Genomic DNA, 27,067 nt, shown 5'->3' on the forward strand with positions numbered 1-27,067 from the left:
CCCTGGGCAGCCCATTCCAACGCCCAACAACCCCTTCTGCAAAGAAATACTTCCTAAGAGCCAGTCTGACCCTGCCCTGGCGCAGCTTGAGGTCATTCCCTCTTGTCCTGGCGCTGGTTCCTTGGTTCAAGAGACTCATCCCCCATCTCTGCACCCTCCTTTCAGGGAGTTGTAGAGGGCGATGAGGTCTCCCCTCAGCCTCCTCTTCTCCAGACTAAACCCCCCCAGTTCCCTCAGTCGCTCCCCATCAGACCTGTGCTCCAGAACCAGCAGCCTCTGCTCCCCTCCAGCTGAATTTAGGCACAGGTGGCCTTTCTGAATTCAGGCCTCCCAGCAGCACACCCACTCCCAGGCACGGCCGGGACCCCCCTTCCCGCCCCGCTCCCACCTCTCCTGGAGCAGCTCCGGAGTGGAGAGCCCAGCCCGGAGCCCAGCAGAGGAGGTTTCATGAGGACGACCGCAGCTCGTGGCACACGAACAAACCACAGAGGAGCCTCTTTGCAATATAAATTTGTTTTTATTGAAGCAGCAGTCACATGACCTCGCATCTAGCCTTTAGGATAGCGACAGAATGGATTCGGCCAGGTCAGCCAGCCCAAAAAAAGGATTTTTATTTTTTTTTTTTCTTTTTTCTTTTGCGCTAATAGACATGTCATGTTTAATACATACATTATCCAGTACCGGAAACCCAACTCAGAGATAGCTACGTGCTGATTTGCTGGAGGAACGGTCCACTGGACGTGGTCTCGACAAACTTTACAGATCACCACCAAATAACATTACTAATGGGATCAAATGATAAAAAAAAAAAAACAACCCCAAACAACCATGAGTGCAGGATTCAAAGCCAGCAGTTTACACAGGTTCTTAAGTTCGTATCTATAGGTGGACGGTCAAGGAAGATTGGTTGGTTTTAATTTGAAATATTTATGTCCCAGGGTTCCTCTCTCCATCAAATCAAACTGTATCATAGACAAGCTGGCATCTCTTGAAAAATAGCATGGAATAACACAGCTCATTTAAGAAAACATGCTTATTTCTTGTGGTTTTTTCTTTTAATTATTATTACAAAGATTCACGTCCACCTATTCTTGCGGAGTGGAAAGGCATGAGGGCGAGGAACAGGGGGTGGAGAAGGGAGAGAGGAGGAGGAGGAAAGAAAGGGGCAAGTTTTTGAAATAAAGACCACACACTTGGTATTTTTTTAAATTTCATTTCCAGGCTAACCTACTTTTTATTTAATGCAAATTACAGTACCAGTTAACTATTTCCGAACCGAGTCACACAGAACAAAACGTATTTACAAGGGGAATGGGGCGGGGGAAATAATAAAACATTAAGCATACTTTCCACAAAAAAAGTTTATATTTAAAATGAAAAAAAAAAAAAAAAAATCAGTCACAGAGGCATTCAAGTAGTAATAATGTTATACAGGTTTTGCTTTTCCTTTAAATCAAGACAGATTTTCACAAGTGTATGCAAGTTTGTATACAACCCACAGTCCTTAATATATATATATATTTTTAGATTTCTGTTTTTAAGATGGAAGTGGTCACGCTAATTGGTGTGTACAGGCCCAAGTGATCCATCAGCAACACATTAATGAACGCAAATTTTACAGGCAAGCAAATTATATATATATAAATATATTTTATATATATATATATTAAAAATAAATTGAGAAAGACCAACACAAGGAAGCTACTTTTCTCGAGCTAACCCCTTAGGTACTGTTTTCCTTTCCTGTCGTTTTGCCGTTATTGCAGTGTTGCAAAACGAAGCCAACTACGACCAGAACCGGCTGAGAGCCCCGTGGAAATCAGCTGCCACCCCAGGGGTACCCGCTGGCAGTCTCCGAAAGGCAGAGCCCGGACCGAATACCCTACTGTGCTTTTCCTCATCGGCTTTTCCTTTTTCTCCGCGGTGGCTGAGGTTCCTAGTACAGGAGTACGAGTCTGACAGGCTGCTTGATTTCTACTTTTCCAAGTACTGAAAACCGGGGGGAAATTTTAAGTTGCAAGTCGCAGGCACCTGCCGTTATTTTAGGTAAAGCTTGGCTTCGAAACAAGGGGACAAAGTGTTCGGGGATCTTCTACCAGCCAATTTTCTTTTGCAGGTCATTTTTTTTAATTTCCCTAGCAAGGTAGATAAGTTTAACATTAAAGAACACCAGCGGCTTGATCGGGTGTCCATCAGGGGAGACAGACCGCGATCGAGTCCGGCTCAGAGACCCGCGCCAAGGCAGGGCTGACATAAAGGACAGATCAAGACCAGACTGGGTTAATAAATGAGCCCGAAAGAGTAAAAGAAGAGAGGGACAGCTCTGAGCAGACTGTTGCCAACAGCTTGGCATCACTGACCTTCGTGTCACCAGAAAGAAAGTGCAGCCTCTGCTTCACTGGAATGAACACGAGATGCTTCGAAATAAAACAGCAACCTTTGGTTTGGTAAAGAGTTAAGTGTTTTCCCATTCAAGACAATCTTATGTGGAGTACTAACAAGGTAGTAAAACACAAGCAAACTAGTTTTAGAAACAAGGCCTTCGTGCTGGGCACAAGAAATCAAGAGTCATGTTAAACTTATCTCAAGAAAACAAAAGTGATTTTGGGGAGGGGTTTGGGGGGAAAAAATTAGGGAGAAGAAAGGGAACAGAAAATCCCCCCGGCAGAAAAAGCCACCGCGGTCTCCTACAGCGATGCCCCCGCTCCTACCGCGGCCCAACGGCTCCGAGCGCAGCATCCCTGCGGGGTGGGGGGGGTTTCCCTCCCGGGGGTCCTTTCTGCTCGCCGGGCCGGCCACTGCCCCCGGCACAGCCGCAGGGAGGGGGGAAAGGCCGAGCCTCCTGGAAGCTGCTGCCGCCCAGCCGACTTCTGGGCGCAGGATTTGTGGGGGGGAAGAGACGAGCAAAGTCTAAGTGAGCTGCTAGGGCAAGTGTCCGAACGAAACCGGTTGCTGCTAGCGGGAGGAGGAGAGGGCAGGGTGGGCAACTTGGAGACATCCAGAACAAAGCCACGGCTCCAATGAAATGGGTGATGGTGGAGACGGTTTCCTTTTGTTCCGCTACTGATCAGGGTATCACCGAAACCTTACAGCACTCAAAGAGTTAGAAAGCGGGGAGAGGGGGGGGGGGGGGGTGAGGGAGCAAAGATGCAGGTTTGGCAGGGGGGCGGGGGGAGACATCGTTAATAAAGAAGGGGGAAAAAAATAAAAGGGAAATAAAATTCAAAAAATCATGGAAGCGAAGGCACTCCAAACTATATAGATACACTATACATCGCTAGAGTTATTGTTACAATAATACAGGCCGGTACCTACTGTACAGAGTTAAAACTATATGGCTTTAAAAAGCTCGTCTACATTTTGTCTGATTATTAAACAGAATCACTGCCCTGAACGGTAACTTTTTGCTCATTAATAACAGTTCCTGGGTCCACATATTTACATACAAAACAATAAAACTCAAAATTCAAAAACAACCAAAAATAATAATGTACAAGCTTGAATTTGGTGAGGAGCTTTGTGTTTTTTTGTTGGTTTTTTTTTGTGTTTTTTTTTTTTTCTTATTATTTACAAAAAAGGTTATTCAAAGACCTGGATCTAACTTGTATAAAAGAGTGTGTGATCCTGCCATGATCCTTGAAAAAAGAAATAAAACCAGAGGGGCGCCCCCGACCCTCCCCCCAGCCTAACACACACACAAGACACACACAGACGCCAGCACAGTCACAAAACCAGAGAGAAAAGCTCTTAACTCCCCTCCGCCAGTCTTAAACTAAAAGATAAAACAAAAAAGAAGAAAAGCCACATTTCCTGGCACAAGCAGCAATTTTTCATCATTACTTTTATTACTTTTTTTTTTTTTTTTTTAAAGACTCGGTAATTCACTGCCTCCAAATAACAGCGTCTGTGGCCAATGCTTCAGCAGTCTCGCCTATACAGCAGCTCCATACCCTGCCACTGCCCTACTTTTTGAGTCCCCTGCATTTATTTGGATCACTGGGTCAGCCAAGCCCCTTCACTTACCTTTCGGGACACTGACTAGCCGAGCTCTCGCATCAAGATGCTCTTCAGCCCTTTCTATGAAGTTGCATGTACGGATTTGGAAAGCCTTCCGTTTCTAAACGTGGGTGTGCTTTCCTTTGCAGCCAGCCAGATTTTAACGACAGCTAAAAGCTTTAAAACTTTTTTTTTTTGTTGTTGTTTTTTTTTTTTGGTGTGCCATCAGCAAATCACTGAGGGGTAAAACGTTAGGGTTTATCGCTTTCACGGTAGGTGGTCACTCACCTCTCAAAACAGCTCCTGCCTCCCTCAAACCCCTGTGTGTCAGGAGGGAGAAAGAAGGCAGGGCTTTTAATCAGCTCCAGGGCTGCTAAGAGACAGTTTCCAAAAAAATCCCACATCAACAGGATAAAAGGTACAAGAAGAAACGCACCGAGCTCGTGAGCACAACCCCTGCCGCCCCTGCGGCGGCCGAGCTTGCCGAAGCCGCTACCGCCGGCCACCCCCGGGCCATGCCAAGGTCCGCGCGTTCCCGAAAAGCAACCGCTTGCCTTAGAGATCCGCAGGTCGAATAACAGCTCGATAAGCACCAAAGGCGACTACAGTTTCGCTGAAGGAGGGTAAGGCCGGAGCGGACACCAAACTGCAAGCCTACGACAAGATCAGGTCTCCAAAAGTCTCGTTCCTACGCCGCGGCTGCGTCCGACCGCTCACCTGACCCTTTCCCAAGGAGTATTGCTTTGACTTCAGGAAGAGAGACGTGGATGCTCACACCACGTGCCGTCGCAGGGAGGAAACCCGGACCCTGAACAGATGGACTAGAACAAGCATTCACCTCACGCTTCAGTCAGACTGTTTCAAGATCGTAGACAAAATAAAAAAGCAGTATTGTATCTATGTATACATGTATATATTTATATAATATATATACACACACACTCATATATAGCCAGCTTTCCTACAAGTCAGCAGGTACAAATTACTGTCGAGAGCACTCGGATGTGTATTTTATTAATATTCTACCAATGTAAAAACATAATGGCAACGTGGCAACACGCATCAATAAATAGAGATCAAAAAAAGCAAGAGGTTAAAAAAGATGAAATTAAATACAGATTCTGGCTGTGGTTTTAAAATCAGAACTATCGGAGAATGTGGCATCCTGCAAGTTAAAACTGCAGTTAAAAAAAAAAAAAAAAAAATTACAAAATAAACCAGTAGACTGTTACAGTTCACATTATAAACCCTGGTGTCCTTTTCCTTTATGCACCTTGGGAAAGGGAAGCCTGTTCAAATCGAGAGGCAGGGAGGGGCGTGGGAGGGGGAGAGAAGAAAAATACAACCAAATAAACCCAAGTTTTCATAGTGGCCACTTTCCAAAAAGTCCCTTAACACCCCCGGCTGGGCCCCCACCCCCTCCGAGGAGTTTGTTCGTCCGCTCTTCTCTGCTGAAGATGGGAGCTGACCCGCCGCCTCCGCCGGCCGCGTCGCCCTGCGCCGGCCCGCGACACGGGGGGCAGGAGCTCCGGCGGGGCAAAGGAGCTGCTTCCGTAAAGCCAACCGCTTCTGTTCGTGCGTGTGTGTGTGTATTATATTATATATCACCCACTCGGGTAAGACTTTTCCCGTAATGAAGCTGCAGGTTTCTTCACCGCTAGCACTGATTTTAAAAAGAAAAGGCTTCCACCAGCGGTTCAAAGCTTTAGACACGCGGCAAACCCTCTCTCCCGCCTCACGGCAACCTATTTTCCTACCACGTCGCCCGCTCCCCGTACCGAGCCGGGGCAGTTCTTCAGACAACCTGGGATATGGATCTGCTGACAAGAAACGCTGAGCTGTTGAATGACCCCTGCTAAGCTCCCGACCAAATTCAAGCTGTGCACTACATCAAAGTCCGAAACTTCACTTAAAAAGAAAATAAAAAAAGAGGTTAAAAAAAAGAACTTCAGCAGAGAATGAGGTTTGGGGGTTTGTTTTGTTTTTTGTTTTTTTTTTTTTTCCTTCTTTCTCTCGTGGGAGGGGGCATGAGGCAAGAGTCCTGGTTCTGAAGTACACAACAGCAAACTTCCAACATGAAGAGATTGTCGAGGGGAGAGACATTGGTGTGTTGTATTGCTCCGCTTTCCCTCCTCCCCCCACCTAGTCCCCTGCCCCGGACACCCTGCAGAGTGAGAATACAATGAAACTGGTTTGTATTTATAGATATTTTACAAGGTTAAATAAGAACAACAATAATAATAATAAAAAATTGAACACTAAAATGAACAGGTTGGTTGGTTTGTTGTTTTTTTTTTTTTTTTTTCTCTTTTTTTTTTTTTTTCCTCTTTTTAATTTTCTTTCCAAATGTGACCAGTGTTGCTGAGCAAGACTCAAATTACTGGTGATTTTTCCTGTGCAGCTGGCTGCTTGGTACCGGTTCAGGTGGAGTTGGAGGCTGATGCTGTAGCTACACTATTGGTCTGAACTCGTTCTCCTGCGTTAACATCTGCAAATGACAGGCGAGAGGAAGGGAAGAGAGAAAAAACAACCAGTATTACCTCCAAAATACAGACACATTTGGAACCACAGCTACGACATTCTCCACACAGGGGAACCCACAACTCCCACCAAGATGCCGTTTGGACAGGATGCTCTCCTGACTTCAGGGGGTGCAGATGGAACACTTTGGTTTGGGGACAGGGTGGCAAGATGGTCTTTAAGCAGGACAAAGGCAACGTCAAGGACTGAGGGGTTGCAGGCCGGCACGGGAACAGCCAGCTGGGCTCTAGCAGATTTTGCGGGATGTAACATTGCCCATGTGGTGGTTAAGTCGCCCACGTTGCATCCCGGTAAGTCCAACTGCAAGACAAGGCACACTAGCATCGCCAAAGCTAATGCATCAAGTATCCGTGGGCACTACGAGGTTTCACGTTGGTGCTGAAGTTTCACATTGTTAGGCCTTCTTGTAACAAAGCTGCCTGTTAATTGTGTGAATGAGCGCAGACGACGAACGTGACAAACCCGCTTCCCTGGCACAAACAGCTTTGTGTGTTAATGTGTAATTCATGCACTTGCTGCCTCAGAAAATGTCTTTCAAGTCTACTACTTTATTGTGTGTTGCTCAACCAAAGGTGGTTCTGCCACCCTCTGAACTGCTGAAGCAGATTAGTATCAAGGCCTGAAGCTAGTAACAAGGTTTATGCAAGCACACACACTGTTAGAGGATCAGGTCCCCAACAACTTCTCTTCTCCAGTAGGGACAGTGCTCCACAGAGAGACAAGTCACAGGACTGCGGGCATGTGTCAAAGAAGCATTCCAAGAAAACCCAGGGTTTGCAAAGAAATACCAAAAGGAAATCCACTGTAACTGTGTTTTCATGCCACATGCATCAGGCATTTTCTCTAAAGAAACTGTTCTTAGTATTAGAAGAGTTGGGAGGGGAAAAAAAAATGCACCGACTTCATCTGGAACCATCCTAGGTAGTATCTAATTAGCACAGTCACAAGAAGACAAGCGGATGAATGGTTAAACACATAAAATACTCAACACAATAAATACAGGATGGGAAAAAGATATTAAGTGAGATTTTCTACAAGAGACTGGCATTTCTCCCACTTAAATAAGGTTAACTGCAAAGCTATCAATACTGCAACAGGGAAAAAAAAAAAAAAAAAGACTTATTATCTCAGTACAGAAGAGGGCAGCCTGGGCAAACAGTGCATTCGAGAAGACACAGGGAAAACGGCTCATAAAAAAAAGAATAGGTTTACTGACCTCAGACTGAAGGACAGTATGACTAGCATAAATAATAGACACCACAAAATACAACTGGTGGGCTGTGGGGGTGCAGTAATACTTCTCCAGCACCAAAGAGCTCGCAAGGCAATGCAGCCGGGCAATGCTCTGACAGTCACCTCTTAGGAAAACCCCTCTCCTCTCCCGCCACGTTGCCCTGACCATAGCTGGAAGTGCAGCCATGAGCAAAGGCAATGAAGTGACTGAGAGTCCAGAGATGGGCAGCACTCACTGAGTGACAAATGAAGTAACATACAGAGACAACGGCAACCAAAATAGGAAATCAAACAAACAGCAGCATCCAGGAATACAAGGGACAAGTGGGAAGAGAGGATGATGCCTATTTGAAAAGGAAATGCTGTGAGGAGTGTGTGGGAAGAAAGGGAAATCCTCCTGTGGGCTGAGGATGCCAGACGACTGCTCTGGGAGCTTCCCATTCCCTTTCCTCTCACCCTGAACTAATTGCAACCCCTCCCTCACAAAGAAATGACCACCGTGATAAAAAAAAAGCTCATGCAGTTAAAGCACCAAGGCAGCATGATGACAGTACCGATGCTATTCTGGAAAGCTAGCCCTGCACACAAGAGATGCCCTCCTACATGGAGAATTCCCCTGAGGGAGCAATTCCCAAATCCCATGCGCACACAGACCAACGATGACCACGGAAATCAAAAGTGACCCAGCTGGACAGCTAATAGTTTCCACGTTTTTAAACTCTCACTGTGCCTGTTCTAGATTAATTTTCAGGTATGGATAAACTCCAGTTAATGCAACATCTGCCATGCCTGATGCGAGCAGTCCAGCTGGAGTCTGTGCTGCTGGCAGAGGATTTCTCTGTATGTGTACAAAAAGTGCTTGTATTTCATTTGTTGAAATGAAATGTGCCTTTTGATCTCCTATTCCTGAAGACAGCAGAGGCTGAAATCGTTATCATTACATTGCTACTGAGCAAAGATAAAGAAGAAAGAGGAGGGGATGGAGCTACTTCATGTAACATACGTAACACATGCTCCTTTTCCATTATCACTCTAATGGGGCAGTTCCTGAGAAATATATATGCCACATGTTAAAAAGGAAACAAACCGGTGACACAGCCCAAGACCATTTACATGGGGCTTTTCACAACAATTTATAGAAGTCCACCCAGGCTGGGACAGATTGCTCAAGGCTGTACCAGCTCCAAACCTGCAAGAAAATGCAGTATTTTGACATTCCAGCTTGTTCTTCGACTCTGCATCGACAGGACATTTGGGGAACAAAGAGCAGCTTGTTCCAGGATCTCTTTGCTGAAGTGCCAGAGAAAGAGCACAAGTGGAGTATGAGGGTCTCCGGACATTTGCTTACTCCTCCTCACCACAAGAAATCAGTATTTGGGCATACGAGAAGAAAATCTAGGCCTCCAGCAATGCTGCTAAAACATCTGCTTTGCAAAGCAGTGGCCTGTGCCACCATGGAAGCCCTGCTGGGGAGCCAAGCTAGGAGCTGACATGCAGCTTTCTGGAACGGGACAGATGACTGACTACACAGCAGACTGCAGCTTGAGGTCAGGGCAGCCTCTTTGTCCTAAACTACCCACCCGACACCTCTGCCTGCGCGGGCAAAGAAACCACATCAGGCCTTAAGTGTCAGCCGCTTCCAAAAGTTCTTCCAAACAGAGGACAAAAGTATCTCTCATCAGTGTAGGGCACCTCCTCCAGTTCAGCTTTTCCTTCAGCTTTCTTGAGGGTGAGTGACACTCCTTAGAACCTCCCGGAAAGCAAAGATGGGGCTACGGTTCAGAGAAAGACAGAGACGCCAACTCAGTCTGAGAAAGCCCATTAGCACTAATGACAGCATTAGCTGGTTGGATTTGTAATGCTGACAGACTGTGCTGCAAAGATACAGAAACAAAACTACCACCAGCCTGGGAGTCCTCACAGGACAGCTGAGGAGACAAGTGGAAGGAGGAGAAAAAACTGGTTTTCCTATCGTGCCTCCCTACGGATGTAGAAATCCAGGGCTCAGAGCAAAACTGAGCCTGAAACATGCAACTTTTACTGCTCTAACTGTCACGGACTCACCCCTGTGCTGAGCTCGCAGAAGCCCAAGCAAATGCTTGCCCCTCTCCTCCTAGTTAAGGAATTGAAGTTTTCCAAAATTCCTTCAATGAGAATACCATAAATGCCCTAAATCTTCTTTTATGGAGCGCTGTGGTCTTTTTCAACCGTCACACACTGGCAGGTAAGACCAGCTCTAATCTGTTTTGTGGCTGAAAGTTCAGGCACACCATCGCGTTTGGGATTACATGGGATCAACGCAGCGGGAGGCCTCAGACGATGACCCCAGCATCCCCGCTGGCACAACTCCCCTGCAGATGGCAATTACGCTCTTCCCATCTTAACGCTGACTAACAGAGAGTTAACTACTGCTGATGGCTGATCTGGGAAGAAAAACAGGCAGTCGCACAAACAGAAAAGCAGGCATTCGGCTTGGTGTGCACACTCCCCCCTCTCAGATGCTGTGGCTGCACAGCTGTGAAACCATCCTCCTCCTCCTCCTCCTCCAGCTAGATCAAGGCAGCATCCACGCGAATAAAGCTGTACAGGCATTTTAAATCAGTGGCCAGTATAATTTACAGAAAGCTAGCACACCATTTCAAGCAGGGGCCAATAACTCCCATCTTCCTTCTTCTCCACTTGGCTTTAGACAGCCCACTAATGTCACAGATAATTTCTCATAGACATTTAGGTGAATTTGCTAACACCGACGCAGCAAGGATTCATACTCCCACTGGAAAACCAGGTTTCATTAGTACAGCGAGTCCAGCTTTACGCCTCAAGAGAAGAGGAAATTTACAACAAATATGGTTTTTTAAATACTCAAAAATTACCTTCAATAATTCCCCTGCATTTAAGATCATGATCCCAGGAGTACTGTTGTATCGGGCTGTTGAAATCACTACTGTGAATCTATCAGTTAACAAAAACTGCTCGTTTTGGGTAACTTTTAAAAATGCAGATGTGTGTCATAGTGGTTAGCACAAGGGTGCTGGCTTGATGAAAACTGCACTGTTAACGTGGTACGTTGAAAAGCCAATCTTTCCACCTCTTAACACCACACCACTAACTCTCCTGGCAAACACTACTTTGCTAGACTTCGGACAAATAGATCTCACTTTTCTAGTTATTCTCTTATCTATGACCCTGCCTTGGTGCATGATAAACAGCAGTGCTTTACTAACACCTTACCAAAAAGCTTAGATTCGGACACGGCTGCACACCAACATGTCAGCTGTGAAAATGGAGTGACCATCTGCAGGCAGGTAACCACCACCCACCTGGATTATCTCACTGCATTTCAATGTACCTGTGCCGCAGGCTTTCAGAGTAGGCAACCACGCTGGACATAACAGTGGACACTTGAACCTCAGTATCAGTTCTGGCTTGCTAGAGGGAGGCCCAAGTTACACGCTAATAACGTGTATTACAGTTACACGTAACTTGCTTTGCCCTTTGAATTGCCTTGAGAGCTACATTTTGTTGCACCATCACCACTCAGAAAAGTAGTTTCTGAATTTGTACTGCTTAGTCACACAAGCAAATGTTTTGCAGAAAACTGTCCTGCCTATGGGGATGCCCAGGGTTAGGTGGGAGAGTTGTTCCCATGCTGCTTTAGCCATTACTGAACAACTAGAAATTTACTGCTCTGGGATGTGCAGGAGTGTAGGGAAAGAAGGGACCCCTTCTACCAAAATCTCTGGCTAAGTGTAGCATCAGCATGCAAAGCACACAGATTAACATAACCTCACACAGGACCTCATCCTAAAAATCACAACTCTGATGAAATTCTCATCGCCTGCTGTGAGAACCCCATGCACGTAAGAAACTACCAACCAGCTGTGCTGCAGAAACCCAAAGCTGCAAGTTGCCCAACACTGAACTTGATTTCACAACTTCTTTCCAAGCGGCAAGGATTTTTTTTTTTGGTTTTGAACCATGAATAAGAGGTCCTATCCCAACTCAGTGCAGTGCTTGTGAACAGAAGGTTTAAAAATCTTGATATCAGTAAGGTGGGGTTGGTTTTTTGTTTTGTTTTTTTTGGGTTTTGTTTTTTTTTTTTTGTATACTTCACATTTAGGACTGGGCCTAATGAATTTTTCCCCCACATGAACTCTTGGAAATTGCTGGGTGAAAACAGATTTCTTTAACCCCATCAATTCCTCAAGACCGGTATCTTGGCAAAGAGAACTCCTTAAAAGGCATGAAAGGGACATTAAGTGAAACAGTATTTTTTCAGAGGGCTTAAAATAATTTTCCGTGTTTGTATTTTGTAGTTTTTCAATCACTTTTACTACTTTATCTGCTTTTTTTTTTTTTCTCACTCGTTGTTGAGCAACAGATGCACATAAAAGGGAAACGGAGAACGTGACTATTTGCAAAATACTGCCAAGTGTATGAAACAAACATACTAAATTTGCAAATAGCGATTTTGCTTTCTCCTAAATTCAGAGCACGGGCCGCATCTACTGCTACTACATTTTCAGAGAAGCCTCATCTTTCAAATCTGGGTGTATCTGTCTGTCCTGGAGTATGAAAATGCTTTCTATACAGCACGGGCTGGACCAAGCGCATCAGCTATCAGGTAACTGTCCGGCACATCAACCTGCAAATGCTTCCCTGCACGTTTCAAGAGTACCTTTTTTAATTAAGGCTTCTCCTTATCAGCTATCTTACACTGAGTAAGCATCCTGCACCTCAAAAGGGGGTCACAGCCCTTGTCAAATGGGACTGACATGCACGCAGGATGCGTGTGGAAGCACACCCATTTTGCAGCCTGCCTTTGGCTGCCCCAGCCCTGAGACAGCCAGCTGGCGCGTGCTGACTCAGGCCTGACTCAGAGCAAGAGTGCCACGTACCGAATCACCTCTGCCACATCCTGCAGCACCTGGGATTTTCTTCAGGAGTCTCCCAAATGATATTACCCAGCTTTTAAGCTTTCACTGGAAACAGAATACAATATGGAGTGGCTACAGGCCAACAGTGAGCTTTTAAAAGGTTTCTGACAGAAACTTGAGAGCGAGCGGGAGAGGCAAAAAAAGAAATTCACTTAGTGCTGGCCAAAACCCAATAGCATCTGCCTCGTGCCCAAGGATGACACAAGCAAACTCAGTAAGAAGCAACTGCAACTACTTAGATGAGGCAGTGAGCACGCTGACTGAACTCCTTAACAAGACTTCTAAGTGCTAATGCCTTTGGGGAAAAAACCCTCTCCATCCACGCTCTGCAGAGGCCACGTGTACTGAGCTAGCTGTTTCTTCTCTTCCTAGGCATCACAAACTCATGCTCCAAGTCAGTATTCATTTCAGACCAGCCGAGAGCTCAGAAATTATCACTGAATCATCAAGATCGGGAAAGACCTTGAAGATCCTCCAGTCCAACCATTAACCTCACACTGACCGTTCTCAACTCCACCAGATCCCTCAGCGCTGGGTCAACCCGACTCTTCAACCCCTGCAGAGATGGGGACTCCCCCCCTGCCCTGGGCAGCCCATTCCAACGCCCAACAACCCCTTTGGAATTAGGTGCAAACCAATCCACGAGGATTGCTAAAAACCAGGTGAGATAGTAATTTTGACTTAGTGGAAGTTTGAGCGAGAAGGACCAACAAACTAAACAGTCAAATGCAGAGTTAAAGTGTGCTAGGTTAGGATTTGGGTTGGTGACCACGGCTAGCACCCAAATGACCACCTACCAAGACTGAGTTTTGGTGACGCTGGAACGAACCCTTCCTCCTCCCTGTTCACCCCGAGGGCCGAGGTGGCTTGCAGGCCCCAGCAGAGGGAAGGTGGCTGGGCAGGGGGAGCGAGGGTGGGGAGAGAGGCAGGCAGTTGCACGTTCTCACCTGAGGCCGCTGTAGCATTTGTAGGGGTTGAAGCAGCTGCTTGGTTCCGGGCATGAGCAGGGATGAGGATCGAAGCCAGAGATGGGTTACTTGACAGTTCTGGAGGGGAGGTGGAACAGACAGAGTTAGCTCATTGTTCACAAAGAGCCCTGCATGCAGGCTCAGCTCCTTGGGTTTCCCCCCGTAACAGCAACCTCGGGCGAAATGCATGCCCTTACAGCCAAAGGTCACGTTACGTTTTCTTTGCTGACCAGCGAGAGGAAACCACAGCGATATTCGGCAAGGCGGTCTCCAGAGCAAGACTGTCAAAACTACACGTAGTGGTGCAAGGGAATTATTTCCTAGAGAAAGACAGCAGCTTGGGAGTTAGCAATGAACCAGCCAAGCCTGTTCCTTACCAACGGCCTGATAACGCTGTTTCATTCTGAGCACTGGAAAGATTCCCTTCACGAACCCACTTGGAATCAGTCTCAAGGAGAAGGCTGATAACAGTGGTGCTGCTTTGGGCACTGGTTCAGCAAGCAAGCAGCTGCAACAGTTCCTCCAAGAGCTTCAGGGATTTAGTTCTTTGGCTCACTCAAGCATCACTTTCTCAAGAACTCGGGAACCCAAGACCAATCTCGCACAGCAGTCTCCTAGAGCAAGGCCAAGGAGAAGCGACATCTTTAAAAGCACAGGGAAAGGCAAAGGGAATTGGTCTGCTGGGAAATTTAAATGGGCAACAAAATGATGCAACCATTCTTTCTGAAGACATTAACCAAGGAAAAAATAGTCATGTCTTTTAGGCTCCAAACCTAATATAGCTTCAATGTGTATCAGAATGAGAAACAGGCATCTTACAGCCACAACTGTGGGAGGATTAAGGGCAACATATTGCCAACAAATGACAATCTTCTGGCACCCTTTCAAGAGAAGCTAGTGCCTCACAGAAGGTGGGACTGAGCTGAGACAAGACAGGTCCTGTTTGTTTCAGAAACAGGAGTGACTGGCTGTCTCTTGAGAAAGCAACATCCGGTGAAAAGGATGTGAACAGTCACCTCACAGAAGGAGACTGATGACTTTTGGAGCTCCAGGAGGTCATCTGGAGGAGAAACGAGAATAGACAGCTTTTTATGTAAGACCTCCAGATAGCAAGGGCTGTACAGAAACCCATCCAAATCACACCACGGGTTCAGTAAGGGGGTTTTGTACACAGTCTTATATTATTTTGGCTCATTTTTAAGAGCCTATTGCTCTTCTTTAACGCAAGCTTTAAACTTAGGGCCTAAAGGGATCAGTAGTCTACTTGGCAATTTTTTTTTTCTCCATTAAGTTACGTTAAGTTTCTTTACAGTCTTAAATTATTTGGGCTCATTTTTAAGAGCCTATTGCTTTTCTTTAACACAAGCTTTAAACTTAGGGCCTAAAGGGATCACTAGTCTACTTGGTGATTTTTTTTTTCTCCATTAAGTTACATTAAGTTTCTTTACTGCTGGGAGGGAAAGACGTAGAAGATGCTCACCTGCTTACAAGTCCCTTATTACTACATATTTTCAGACTGTGTTTCAGCACTTATGAACACAAGTTTCAGTCTAGAACCTAACAGAAGTTGCTACATTACCTGCAATCCTGTAATACTGCATTCAGGTCTAATCCGGAGTCCTTCTAGAAAACCTCAATACTCACAGCATTTGTACAAATACTAATTCTCAAATTCATGTGGAAATAATTTAGAATTCATAAGCCTCCATTTAAATGGAAAAATAAACTGAAGAAACATGAATCCTCAAGTGTCAAAGCTGAACACCAGTGATAAACCTACACTTTAGTACTATCTTTAGCTGCTCCATGCTAGAAAATGTTGCTCCTTTAGTATTTTTTCCAAAGCTGTTTCTCAAATCTGTTATTACTGGGAATCTGCTGCTCACCTTGCTCTTTTGAAAGATTCTATCATTCCTTCATTGTTTTCTGCTCACCACTGGCAGCAATATGGGGCTGTGACCCAAACAAAAGCAGAGCTAAAACGTCAAGGAAACCCAATGACATTTACTACTTTCTGGTGCTAAGCATTGCCTCGAGGATGCAGCTATAGACTGCCTGCATGGAGGAAGACAAAGAGCCAGCTGATCCGAGAGATCAACACCCTTGTCGAGCCCCTTCTCATTCCTCCCACACATTCATCTAATGCCATCAGAACACCTCCTTTCACAGCACCCATTATGGCAAGTACACCGGGCTTTGTTGTTTTCAAAGCAAGTACAAGCATTTCTCTGGAGCTACCTTAAAGAACCTGCATAGAGACTAGAACACTGATCTTGTTCCCTTCCTCTCAAACTCCATGTTATCTTTCTTGGTATGAAGTTTTTTAAATTCAGCACGCTCTGAATGTCTTGATCCTTCACTTAGAGGACCAGGTCATTTCAGAGAAGAAATAACCAAAGAAAATTGAACTCTTTTGGTTGTACTTTAATAGCAGCTTTGCTTGAGAACTTGCTTGAAATTTTCGTTCTACCGTATTTTTGAAGCTATCCTGTCTGTAAGGATGAGACATGTCAATACTAAGGAAAAAGCTTGACCTGGGTATCTGCAGTCTACAAAGTATTGAGAACCTCTGTTCTCAGTGATTTCCAACACAGTATTTGGACAAGCTGTTGAACTGTAGCCTGCTTATCTGAATCAAACTTGCAATTCAAGGTTGGGTTAATTACAATCAATACTGTTGCAAGAAGGTATTGTGATCAAGGCAAGCCAGACAAAGTTTTCAATATCATGATGTGCACAGAGCAGCTATCCCAGTTCATGAGACCTGACTCCCATTCACATCAGCTGGGAAAACACCTTTGGCTTTCTCCTGATCAAATCATGCCATGTGCAGCCAGTTTACACATCCAGTAAAGTGCAGAAATGAAAATGTCCAGTTTTACTAGAACACTGGATCATCTTCATTCCCCAAACACAAGAAAATGCTTGGTGTTGGGAAACAACGCAGTGCTCTTTTTCAGTGTCTTTACATTTGATGTATCAACCTTCCCAGAACCCCCTGGAAAAATCAGTCTTGTATGATGTTTGCTTTGTCACAGTAACAAACTTTCCATGTAACTCAAATTATTCCAGCAGTTTCTCCTCAACCTAGAAGAGTGTTGGGAGCAGCACAAGTTTCACTGTTTTCCTTTCTTCCACCCTCCACATGCCCTGAGCAGAAATACTCTGTTCTAAAAAACAAAACCTAGATGGCACTCAAATGGTCACACTAAGGATTTTTGGTCATACTGAAACAGTTTGGTTAGAAATTAAGGGGTTTATTTCTATATATCTCTATAAAATAAATAAATATGGAAGAAATCTTTTTTTTGAAGGTCACAAGACAGGCTCATTAAAAAAAACCCTAAACAAAACCAACCACAACACCCCTGCACTTTAGCAAAAAAAAAGTAATTCGCCATCGTGAAGCATGATAACCATTCATAAGTGCTGAATCACAGAAGAATTTTACAGTCTTTAATGGCCAACACGGAGTGACAGTAACATTTGTGACCCAGCACAATCACCAACATGTTACAGGAAGTTTCGGAAATTATAGTCATTTCACAGATTGTTTGAAAAATCAGCTTCTAAGAGGAAAATTGCTTTCTGTCTTGCAGGTCTAACAGCCGTTGAACTGCAGCTCTGTGGCTAGTGAAGATACCTCCTTGGCCAAAATAATTTTTTTCAAACCCCAATTAGCATATAACATTTGTTTAAATATTAAAAGAAACTTACAGACAAGATATTAAGAATGACCAGAAAAGCTCTCTCCCACAGATCTCATCTCTACAATAAAGTAAGCACCTACATGCCCCACAACTACTGCTGGCAGCCAAAGACCATGATCTTTATCTTCCATATACTCTCACTGCTTTTTTTCTAGGCTATCGGAGAAACATCAGTGTGCAGATCAACAGATCTGGTATGACGCTTAGGTTCTTTCTGAAAATCAATTCAATGCATTAATGGTCAGATTTATGTTGTTATTTCTAACAGTCTTGCCTTCAAGCCTTCTGCAGTTACCTCCTACTTACTTCATGGGTTTCAGGCAACTGCATACAGCCAAATAAAACTTAATATTGTCTGTTGAAAACAAATGCTGCTTAAAACAAAAGGATGTCTTTCATTACTTTTAAAATTACCACAGATGACTTAACATGAATCACCATCTGATTTCCAATGACCTGATCTATTTCCCAGTTGGGATTTCTGCTCTGGACTAGCCAATTTGATGGGACCTTGCACAGTCTGGCCAAACAGCCAGGCCTGCACAGTGGCCACAGGAGGAGCAAAAGCTTCTTGTGGATCTTGAGGTCGTAATCAGGATTGCTGCTACATGAGACTCACTGCTGCACATTTATGAATTACAAAGCTCTTGAAAACCCTGTGCTAAGCAATGTATTTATTTTAAAAAAACAACCCTGGTTGTTTTTTTGAGTTTGGCTAGTCACCTACAACAGAGCTTCTTAGGAAAGCCGTTAATGACCACCCTGTCCTGCCTTCCCTTTTCGGATGGTAAAACTGACACCTGTCCATGACAGAAACCTGCTTTTTTGAATCTTAAGGAAACTGCTCCACTGGAACCGATCTCTCTTGCCATTGCCACGAGTCAGTGTGCAAGGGCAGAGCACATCAGCTCCTTAAGACAGCAAAAGGGAAGCCTAAATTTGCTTGAGCATTAGGGTAGCTTACCCAGCAGTTTCTACACTGCCTGGGGGGAAACCAGGGACACATTCCCAATACATACATTTACTTTATCCCTAAGGATTTTTTAAAAAACTCACTATAGAGCTTTCCAACTTCTTTTAAAATCCTTGTTTTCATGTAGCAGATAGGCCCAATCTTAACATCATTAAGAAACAATAAGAAATACTTTCAAAAAGAACAGGGGTGAAGCTGTATTAAGATACTGGGATCAAAACTATCTTAGATACTGAATATGGCCTTAAGAGTGGGAAGAAAAGGCAATTCATAAGTATTGTAACAAGGAAGGACCTGAACATAACTACTAAATTCCTAACAACAGATGCAGAAATCACCACAGAGGACAGTGACCTGGAAGCACAAGCTATTTTCTTCAACACTTTAAGGTGTTCATACTTTGGAAATGTTTTAGTATATTCAATATATTTACCTTCTGCAAGGCAACAACTCAAAGCAAGTTAAAAGTTTATTTCCAGGCAGCTTAAAATACCACTCTGTACAGACGCAAAGCCTTCTGGCCCTCTCCCCCTGGCCGTTTTTTTTTTTTGGTGTTTTTTTGTGGTTTGTTTTTTGTTTTTTGTTTTTTTTTTTAAATAAAAGGGCTCCACATGTTGAAGGAGAGGGCTCTGGTTTCACATTTTGGCAGATGGGCACCGCATGCACTAAAGAGTTTGAAAAATTACACCAATGCTAACTGAGCCAAAAGGTGTTTTAGACTTTCAACAGAAAACGCACTCAGATCTATTCTTGCTCAAAGGGTGAGAATTGGCAGCTAATCACTTTTAAAAAAAAGCGCTCCAAAATTAATTACTAGCATATTTGTATGCCATACTTCTCACATTTTCTGTCTTGGCAGGCAAAACTGTTCTAGGGGGGATATCAGTTTTACATTTCTGACTTCTGTGGAAAAAAATACATGAATGGTTTTAAAATTTGATACCAGTCTGGCTTCAAATAAAAACGTTACTTGTCCGTCATTTTTACAGTTTCTAAATGACTGAGTCAATGTAATGCCAGACGAACTGTACAGCACATAAAATCTGGACACTACAGCCTCTGTATTTATCTCACATCCAGAACCAAAATGGGCAGCAACGCTACAAACCTCTCTGCCAAACCTAATATGCATTACTCCTTGCTATAGCCTTTCAGGTATGAAGGAGCAGGATCATCTCCGAAACGATAATCTAATCTCCACAGTCCACTGACTGTGATATTTCACACAAAACCATCAGCTAGGTTGCAGACGCTGAACTGCAAAGGTAAGCCTTCGTGATGCAATACATCAGTAACAACCCTCGGTACCTTGCACGAAATTTGAATTGAAAGCACCAGGCACCTGAAAATCCCATAAGCCATTTCTCCAAGTCTCTTGCCTCTCTTTTTGAAATGGACAGCCAGTTATACAACTGCTTAATAACCTCAGTCCTGCTTGGAGATTTTTAATTTTGAGGGAGTGACATCTGCATTACAACAAACATTTATCCCAGTGCTTTTTCCTAAAGAAGGGATCCTTCAACGCTCACAGGCTACCTTGAGTGGTGAAATTGAAGAGTGCAGGTTTCTCTCGCCCATTTGGTAACTTGACATTTGGGTCCCGTAGTTCATCGAAGAAAGAGTGCGCACAGGCCTCCAGGGGAGTCAGGCGGGCAGTGGGGGTGTACTCCAACAGACGGCTACATAGCGCAATTGCTTCTGGTGGAGTGCGGGGCCGGAAGACCTGAAAAAAACCAACCAACAAGCAAGGAGAAACAGGTTGTCTGGGTATGTTTCTTTTCTTTGCTGACCAGAAGCAAGTCAGAGCAATTAAACCTCTCATGGCCCAACAAGCTGGAACAAACTTGTGGTTTGTGCTAATCAAAGTCCTCCAGTAAGTATGGGAAAGTCCAGTTCCTGGGGTTGAGAAAGGGTTAATTGCAACATCTTGCACTAGAGTGAAGGTGCAATGCCAGCAAGAGACTTCATGAGAGCACACTCAGAAAAACAACTTTAAGAATGAAGGGGAAACTCATTCAAAAATCATGATAAACACACACAGGTGCTACCAGCCATGCATATGGGGTGGAGTGAAGGTGGGGAGGAGGGTTCAAATGAGCAGGATTCAGTGAACGTAAAAATTGAATAAGGCCCCCACTATGGTTTTGGGTTGGGGTTTTTTTTGGCTAGTGAATGAAGTCTTAACTAACATGGACTTTTGCAAGCAGGCAGGTCAGATTGTTGCTATGGAGGCTGCTGTTCAACTTTGGAGAACAACAAGGAAAGCTTGGGTGGGGTGCAGGAAACATCTAGCTCTAATTTGCAAGTTACTCCTTCTGTGACCTTATTCTGGCAAGTCATTCCCATAAGTTTATTGGGATAATTCCTGCACATTTGGTGTTTGTAAGGACAGCTGAAAATTGCATCAAGAGAACCAGCTATTTTACTCTAACAGATTTTTACCTTGAGTGATTACAAAAAGGAGTTCTTCACTGCTGCTTTGTTTTAAACCTCTAAGAACGGTTCTACCCACCGCTAATCACACTCCCATCCTCCTTTCTCATTACGTCAAAAGCAAAATATGAGTTAATCATGTACGTGACCTGGATGGCCTCCTCAAGCACTTGTCTCTTGCTACGTTGCAGGCGGTATGCAGGCTGGGGAAAAGGGAGTGGGGTTGGTGCAAGTGTTAAGTTCTGATGCCAGCATTTTTGGTAACAACTGAGCTAATCCAAAATGCTTTTGCACCAGTGCAGGTGAACCCAAGCCACACAGCACCAAAGGAGCAAAAAAATTCAGTGCATGACATGCTAATTAATTGCAGATGAGGAACTTGCACAGGCATTCTTTAAGTTTTAACCCAAAGACACGTATGCTCTCTCGAATGAGAATCAAACACAAAGGCTAAGTTCTCCGGGGACTGAAATTTTATCTCCTTGGTGCCCAGCTGGCTCAGGAGCACCAGGTTTGCTGCAGTGTGTGCTGGACTAACTTGTGTGGCAGGGAACCCTGACTAGGGGAGTCAAAGAGCCAGGTACTGAAAGAGCAGAATTTATTTCTACTACTGGGTTATTGCAAAACAAACCAAAAAAGTTTTCCCACGAGGCCTATAATGACAAAAAGAAAGGCTTTAGCTTAACACTGCTGGCAGAGAACTTCTGCTGACCACCGGGCCGTGACCGTATGGTCTCGTGGAGGGGCAGCAGAAGCTGCTTTGCGTCCACTGCCAGCAGAGCTCGGATTGCTGATCACAGTGCACACTGGATGCAAGTATCACTCCCAAGTCACGGCACGACCAGAACAAAATCTAAGACTGTCTCCAATTTAAAAAAAAAAAAAAAGAAAGGCAAAAAAAAAGCGCTTTTTTTTTTTTTTTTTTTTTACTCCATGGTAAGTAGCACAAATGAGTATGTCTTGAGGTAAATCCACAGAAGTGAAGTCACTTGGTATTTAACATGAGGTAAAACTACTGAGGTCTCCCTCATGCACCTTCGCACTGATGTTTTAACAAGCTTGATTTACCACAGGCTTGAAACTGAAGTACTTCACTCTTAGCTGTGTTTTTCCCTCAGGACAGCTCACCTATCAGCTACTACACAGATTTTAAAAAGAAAAAAATCATTTTTTTCCTTAAGGCGAAGACAACAAGCCCTTATCTCAACCAAATTAGGAGGCAGACAGTCACAAATCTGCCCTCTGTAAAAGGAGTACTCATGTGAACTCATTTTCAAGTCAGTGAAACCCTAACATCTGTTTCCTACACCCTGTTGAGAACTGCTCAGCCTGCCTTTGGATCTGAAGTTAGTCACTCGGGATAGGCAGTTCTTGAATTCTGCCCTTACTGCTTCAAACCAGGGAGGGGGGAAAAAAAAAAAAAAAGAATAAATTAGAAGGCCTCACAGGGCCTCCCCCTGCAACAAGTGCTGACTAACACATGAAGTCAGTTACAGGTCTGTGCCCATCTCATCTCTATCACCTTGTGTTACAACATTTGCCTGGCTGCTGCCTCAAGGATGCGGTTTGAACTCAAACATTCCACTTCTAGCATTTCTCTCCTTTTTTTTTTTTTTTTTTTTTCTTTCAAGGCTAGGCCTAGTAATTTGAAAAAATGTTTAAGTACATACCCGTACTCCTGAGGTGAAATGTCCTGTTCCTGACGAGTCCTAAAGATGATAATGCAGTGAAATAATCCAAACAGGGGGAGTCAATCCAAAAGAGAATAGTCCAGCAAGGAAAAATATAGCCAATATTATAAGAAATCCATGGTGTGGGGGACATAGAAAATGTTTATACAATTAGAAACTTTAAACATCAGTCTCCATAGCAGCAAGTCCAACTTCACCACAGTGTATGCCAAAAAAATTCGATTGTGCAATGGTGAGGCATAGTATAGAAACATTTCTATATTAAATTTATGTTCCAATGCCAGTGCATTTACTAAAAAAATAAAAAAAATTGAAATCAAAACTCTAACTTGAACTAAAAGGGTAATTGAAATTCCCATCATAAAGAATTTTCAGTCCTCGGTCCTGGATATAAACGTCCACAGACAATGGGGCCAAATTAAGTTTGTCCCCAAAGGTGCATCCCACTTGTAAATCTGTCCCAGAGACACAATGTAAATTTTTGGGTGATTTTGGTTTTTTCCCAAAAAACCAAACTCCTAGCAATTTATAATTTGTGCTGAAGAGAAAGTAAAAATCCGAGATCTGTACTTTGAATTTGGATGCTTTTAATTTGCGTGAACTATGAGTGCCTCAGGCCGCCGCGGATTATTCTCCATTTTGGATTGACTTCCCCCGCCACTGGATTTTGTTTGCTGGCGTTATCTCTTTAGGATTCTTCAGGAACTGGACGTACCACCTCAGGAGTGCGGGTATGGACTGAATTTCTCTCTATTGTGGGTTTATTCTCCCTCATACCCGTCGCACCCGTTACTTAAGAAATTTTTTTCCCCTCAATTTGTCCCCTCCCACCTCCCTTTTGAATAACGCCCTAAGAAATAAAAGCAAAACCCCCTGCGGTCTTTTAGCTCTTCCCATTCAACACAGTTCCACCGGGAAAGCTGCCCAATTCGCCCACCGAGAACTACACGAGCGGCTGCCACCCACGGCGGCAATGGGTACGCCAGCACTTCCGTGCCACGGGGCGCCGACGCCAAGGCAATGCCGGGCCGGAGCTCCGTGGCGGGAAGGGGTGGGAGGATGGACAGACGGTGGGACCTGTGAGCCGTGAAGCCCCTCGCGTGTACGGCTCAGCAGGAGTTTAAGGTCTCTGTAGTTCTCAGTGAGGGAATCAATCTAGTAAATAATCCGCGGATTATTTTTAGTCTGCGGACTAAAATTTAGTGCACGGACTAAAATCCGGCCCATCGGAGCAAAGTCTGTCTCGGTCTAAAATACATCTGGGTGAAAGCAAAAGAAAAAAAAAAATAAAAAAGAAAGAAAAAAGGAGAAAGGAAAAAAAAAGGAAAAAAGCTAAGTGCACAAAGTAAAGTGTTTGGGCGGACTAACATTTAGTATGCAGACTAAATATGGCCGGGCAAAAGGCACAGCAAGTCCACAAACAAAAAACAAAAATAAAACACTGACAGGAACTTTTAAAGCAATCAAATACTACCCCACCGGCGCAGCAATTCATTTTTCTAAAATGAAACAAGACCTTGTGTAAGGCTATTTGTCCACAGGAGGGACCGAAGGCTCAAGTTTTCATTTTAAAAAATGAACCTGTTTTGGAGATAAACAAATGCAAAAAAAAGGCTTTACATACAACATTCTTCAAGGAAAATTTGCACTTGCATAACTCAAAACCTCTTGTTTCTGCAAAGCAAATGAATTTCAGGCTGAGACCCAGGTTGCTGGTTTTTTGTTTGGTTGGTGGTGGTTTTTTTTTTTTTGGATGAGTTACAAAAATCTCTGAATGATCATGTCAAATGGAAATGCCGACTCATCCAAAGCCACAGCTTTTGGTGCCTTTGTTTCCCCCCCGCCCCCCCCGCCTCTTCAGATCCCAATAAATTTATACCTCACCAAAAAGCTGAGGGACCAGTGCAAGTTCTTTCTTTGTTCAGGCATGCTGGTGATGCTCAAATACTGGCAGACCGTAAGAGCTAGACAGCAAGGCCAGACACACTCCTCTCTCCTAAGTCACACTGCTGTCAATGTGAATTTTTTTATGTTACTCCCCCTTCATTTTTTTCGGAACTACCACCTTCCCCAAGATTTCAAAAGCGACTGCTAGGCTTAAATTCCCCTCGTGCACTATGTGGCTCTTGTCCCCAAGTGACTTCAATTTAGATGAAGTCTTTATACACTAGCAGAGTGGTCACATTTTATCTTACCAATTTGAAATAGTTCCTACCAGTGTAGCAGAGCTCATGCCCCTTCTGCATTTTATTTTATTTTTTTGCACGCATGGAAAGACGAAAGAAAAAGGATGGAAAGCACAGGATTCTATTCTCCTGTTTCACTTCACTCGCATCAGCATTCAGCTCTCAAATAAAACCACATGGGGCAAGAGCTAAGTATTGTTTTAACAGAATGGTTGCTCTGACTTTCAGTTCATCGACATTCTTCAAAACAGATTTTCCATGCACAACACGGAGCTCCGTCGTCTTGGTCTAATTAAGCCCCAAAGCCAAAGCTTCACAATGTTACACCAAGGTGCTCTTCTAGCCAGTGTGTATTAAAAGACATGACTTCATGCCATCAACCACTGTGCGTTTTGCATGCAGATTGTGAATACCGCTCGCATGCTGTGCTCCCTAAGAGAGCAGAGGCTTATGAAAATGACATCTGTTGCTAACGCATCAAGTTTGTGACACCACAGTTAAAAATTTCCTCACCAGCTTCAGAGACTCATACGCTTTGCCAAGAGCCACCCACACCACCAATTCAGGCTGACAGTCTGTGCACATCTCCTTTCGGTTTGTAAGCACATTTTTGATGGCACATTAGGTAAGACAGAAAGCTCCTCCCTTCAACCAAAAGCCTGTACACTGTTTACAGGCAAAGTCATAGGACACGACCCTCAAATCAACTTTTTAAAAACGCAATCACACAATACGATTACCACAACTTTCTGACATGAAGCGGTATTTCGATCATGCAAGTTTAACGTAGTAAGGCTTATGGTAAACATGACACGTTCATAAACACAAAAGGAGAGGGAAGAGACACACGCAAGACAGCAATATAGGCACTGAGCTCTACCTGACAGAAATAAACCCAAAGCTGCAGCTGAAACTCTGCCCTTGGGACTGGTCTCGTTCCAAGGGCCCAAGAGTTTCAGAACGGGATTTCTGAAATACGCCATTTGGCTATTTTGAAGTGCATAAAACTCACGTGATACAAATGAAGGTTAAAAAAAGTCCATGAAAGAGCCACTGGTGTTGGGAGTTGTTTCAAAATATATGTAAGCCCCTCAACTTCCTTCTCTGATTAAATTCCCCTATGTTTTTTCTAAAAAACAACTCAGAAATAGTGAATGCCTTATTAGTCAAGAATCCCTGTCAGATGGCACTTACACAGACAGGGGAAAATGAAATAAAGGCAGGAGGGTTAAGTGGCTTACAAATGAGCCAACACAGAACTGGGAACAGGACCAGGAACCTGTCTCCAACGCTACTTCTTGTTGAGACCACACACTTGTTACTGGGCCCCTTCCATTGAGGACCCGGCGGAGACAGAATGAGCTAGCGTTTATTACCCAGTGCATGTGCTCTGCTTCTATCGAGCTCTAAAGGAAAACAACAAAACTCAGCAGAACAAAACAGCTCCCCTTCTTCTCAGAGAGGACCCCCAAAAATATACCTCTGTAAGCACTCTCAGCCTCGACGGGACAGCCACTATGAACAGCCTAGACAGGTGTGTTGCAATGGGACGGCTAAACAGATGGTACGTTGCAGAAGACATGTTAAATTTAACATTTGATTTCCATAGTTGCACTGATGCAAATCATGTCTTAATGTTACATTAGTGCTTGCTCACTTATTGTTAAGCAGCATTTTCTTTACTGCATACAAATTGGGCAGAGGCAGGGTAATTTACCACCCAACAAACGTGGCTTCTTTTCTCATGGCTTTAGATGGAGATAAGAGATTTACACTGTCAAAAATCATTGTTCCTACAGAAGGAGCCAGAAAAACTTGGTTGTTTTTTTCTTTTTTCTTTTTCTTTTAAGTTAGTCTCCAGCAGAGCTGTTTTCACTCATTGCTTGGAAAGTCATTACGCACCAAGTGAAAAACAGAACTGTACTCTTCAAAAAGAGGTCAGGGCACAGTTTCACAACAGGCACAAATCGCCTCCAGTTCACACTGGGAAAGACAGTTCTGCCCTTCTCCTGGCCACGCAGGTCTGCCCCTGTTCCCTTGTCCCAACACTTGCAGTCAGGGCTGAATGGTCAGTCAGGTAAGAAAGGTAATCCAAATCCTGAACTTTTGTGTTATTCAAGAGGTTTCTGCTACTATACAAACAATAATGCAGAAGGGAGGCATCAGGAACATGCAGGTGGGAGGTGGAGAACCGACCCTGCTCCATGTTGAATTTATGCCAATTATGAAACTGCACCCAAAGAACCATCTCATCTCCACTGTAACTTTGTGGCTCTACAAAAGACCAGACCCTTATCTCAGCAAGAAGAGTTTGCATTTTCAGCTTTAATTCAAATGCAAGTCCACTTACAAGATTTCTGACAAAAGAGTTTTCACTTTCTTTTGTCATCAGTTATAAT

At 44.1% G+C, this 27,067-nt stretch overlaps 1 protein-coding gene across 2 annotated transcripts in view; it reads right to left on the minus strand.

Annotated features, from left to right (window-relative positions):
* Positions 1 to 497: 497 nt before the first annotated feature.
* Positions 498 to 27,067, minus strand: part of GSK3B (glycogen synthase kinase 3 beta) — a 161,468-nt gene continuing 134,898 nt past the window's right edge. The window contains exons 9-12 of one of the 2 annotated variants that reach the window (XM_074853348.1): positions 22,462 to 22,500; positions 19,895 to 20,081; positions 13,655 to 13,753; positions 498 to 6,484 (exon numbers count right to left, since the gene is read on the minus strand). In XM_074853348.1, the coding sequence (XP_074709449.1) occupies positions 6,417 to 6,484; positions 13,655 to 13,753; positions 19,895 to 20,081; positions 22,462 to 22,500 (393 nt within the window). In that variant the 3' untranslated portion in view covers positions 498 to 6,416. The remainder of the gene's footprint in view (positions 6,485 to 13,654; positions 13,754 to 19,894; positions 20,082 to 22,461; positions 22,501 to 27,067) is intronic. The other variant, XM_074853358.1, reaches the window with a different exon arrangement.

This window comes from Strix uralensis, chromosome 2 (genome assembly GCF_047716275.1).
Source record: "Strix uralensis isolate ZFMK-TIS-50842 chromosome 2, bStrUra1, whole genome shotgun sequence".
Classification (NCBI taxonomy): Eukaryota; Metazoa; Chordata; class Aves; order Strigiformes; family Strigidae; genus Strix; species Strix uralensis.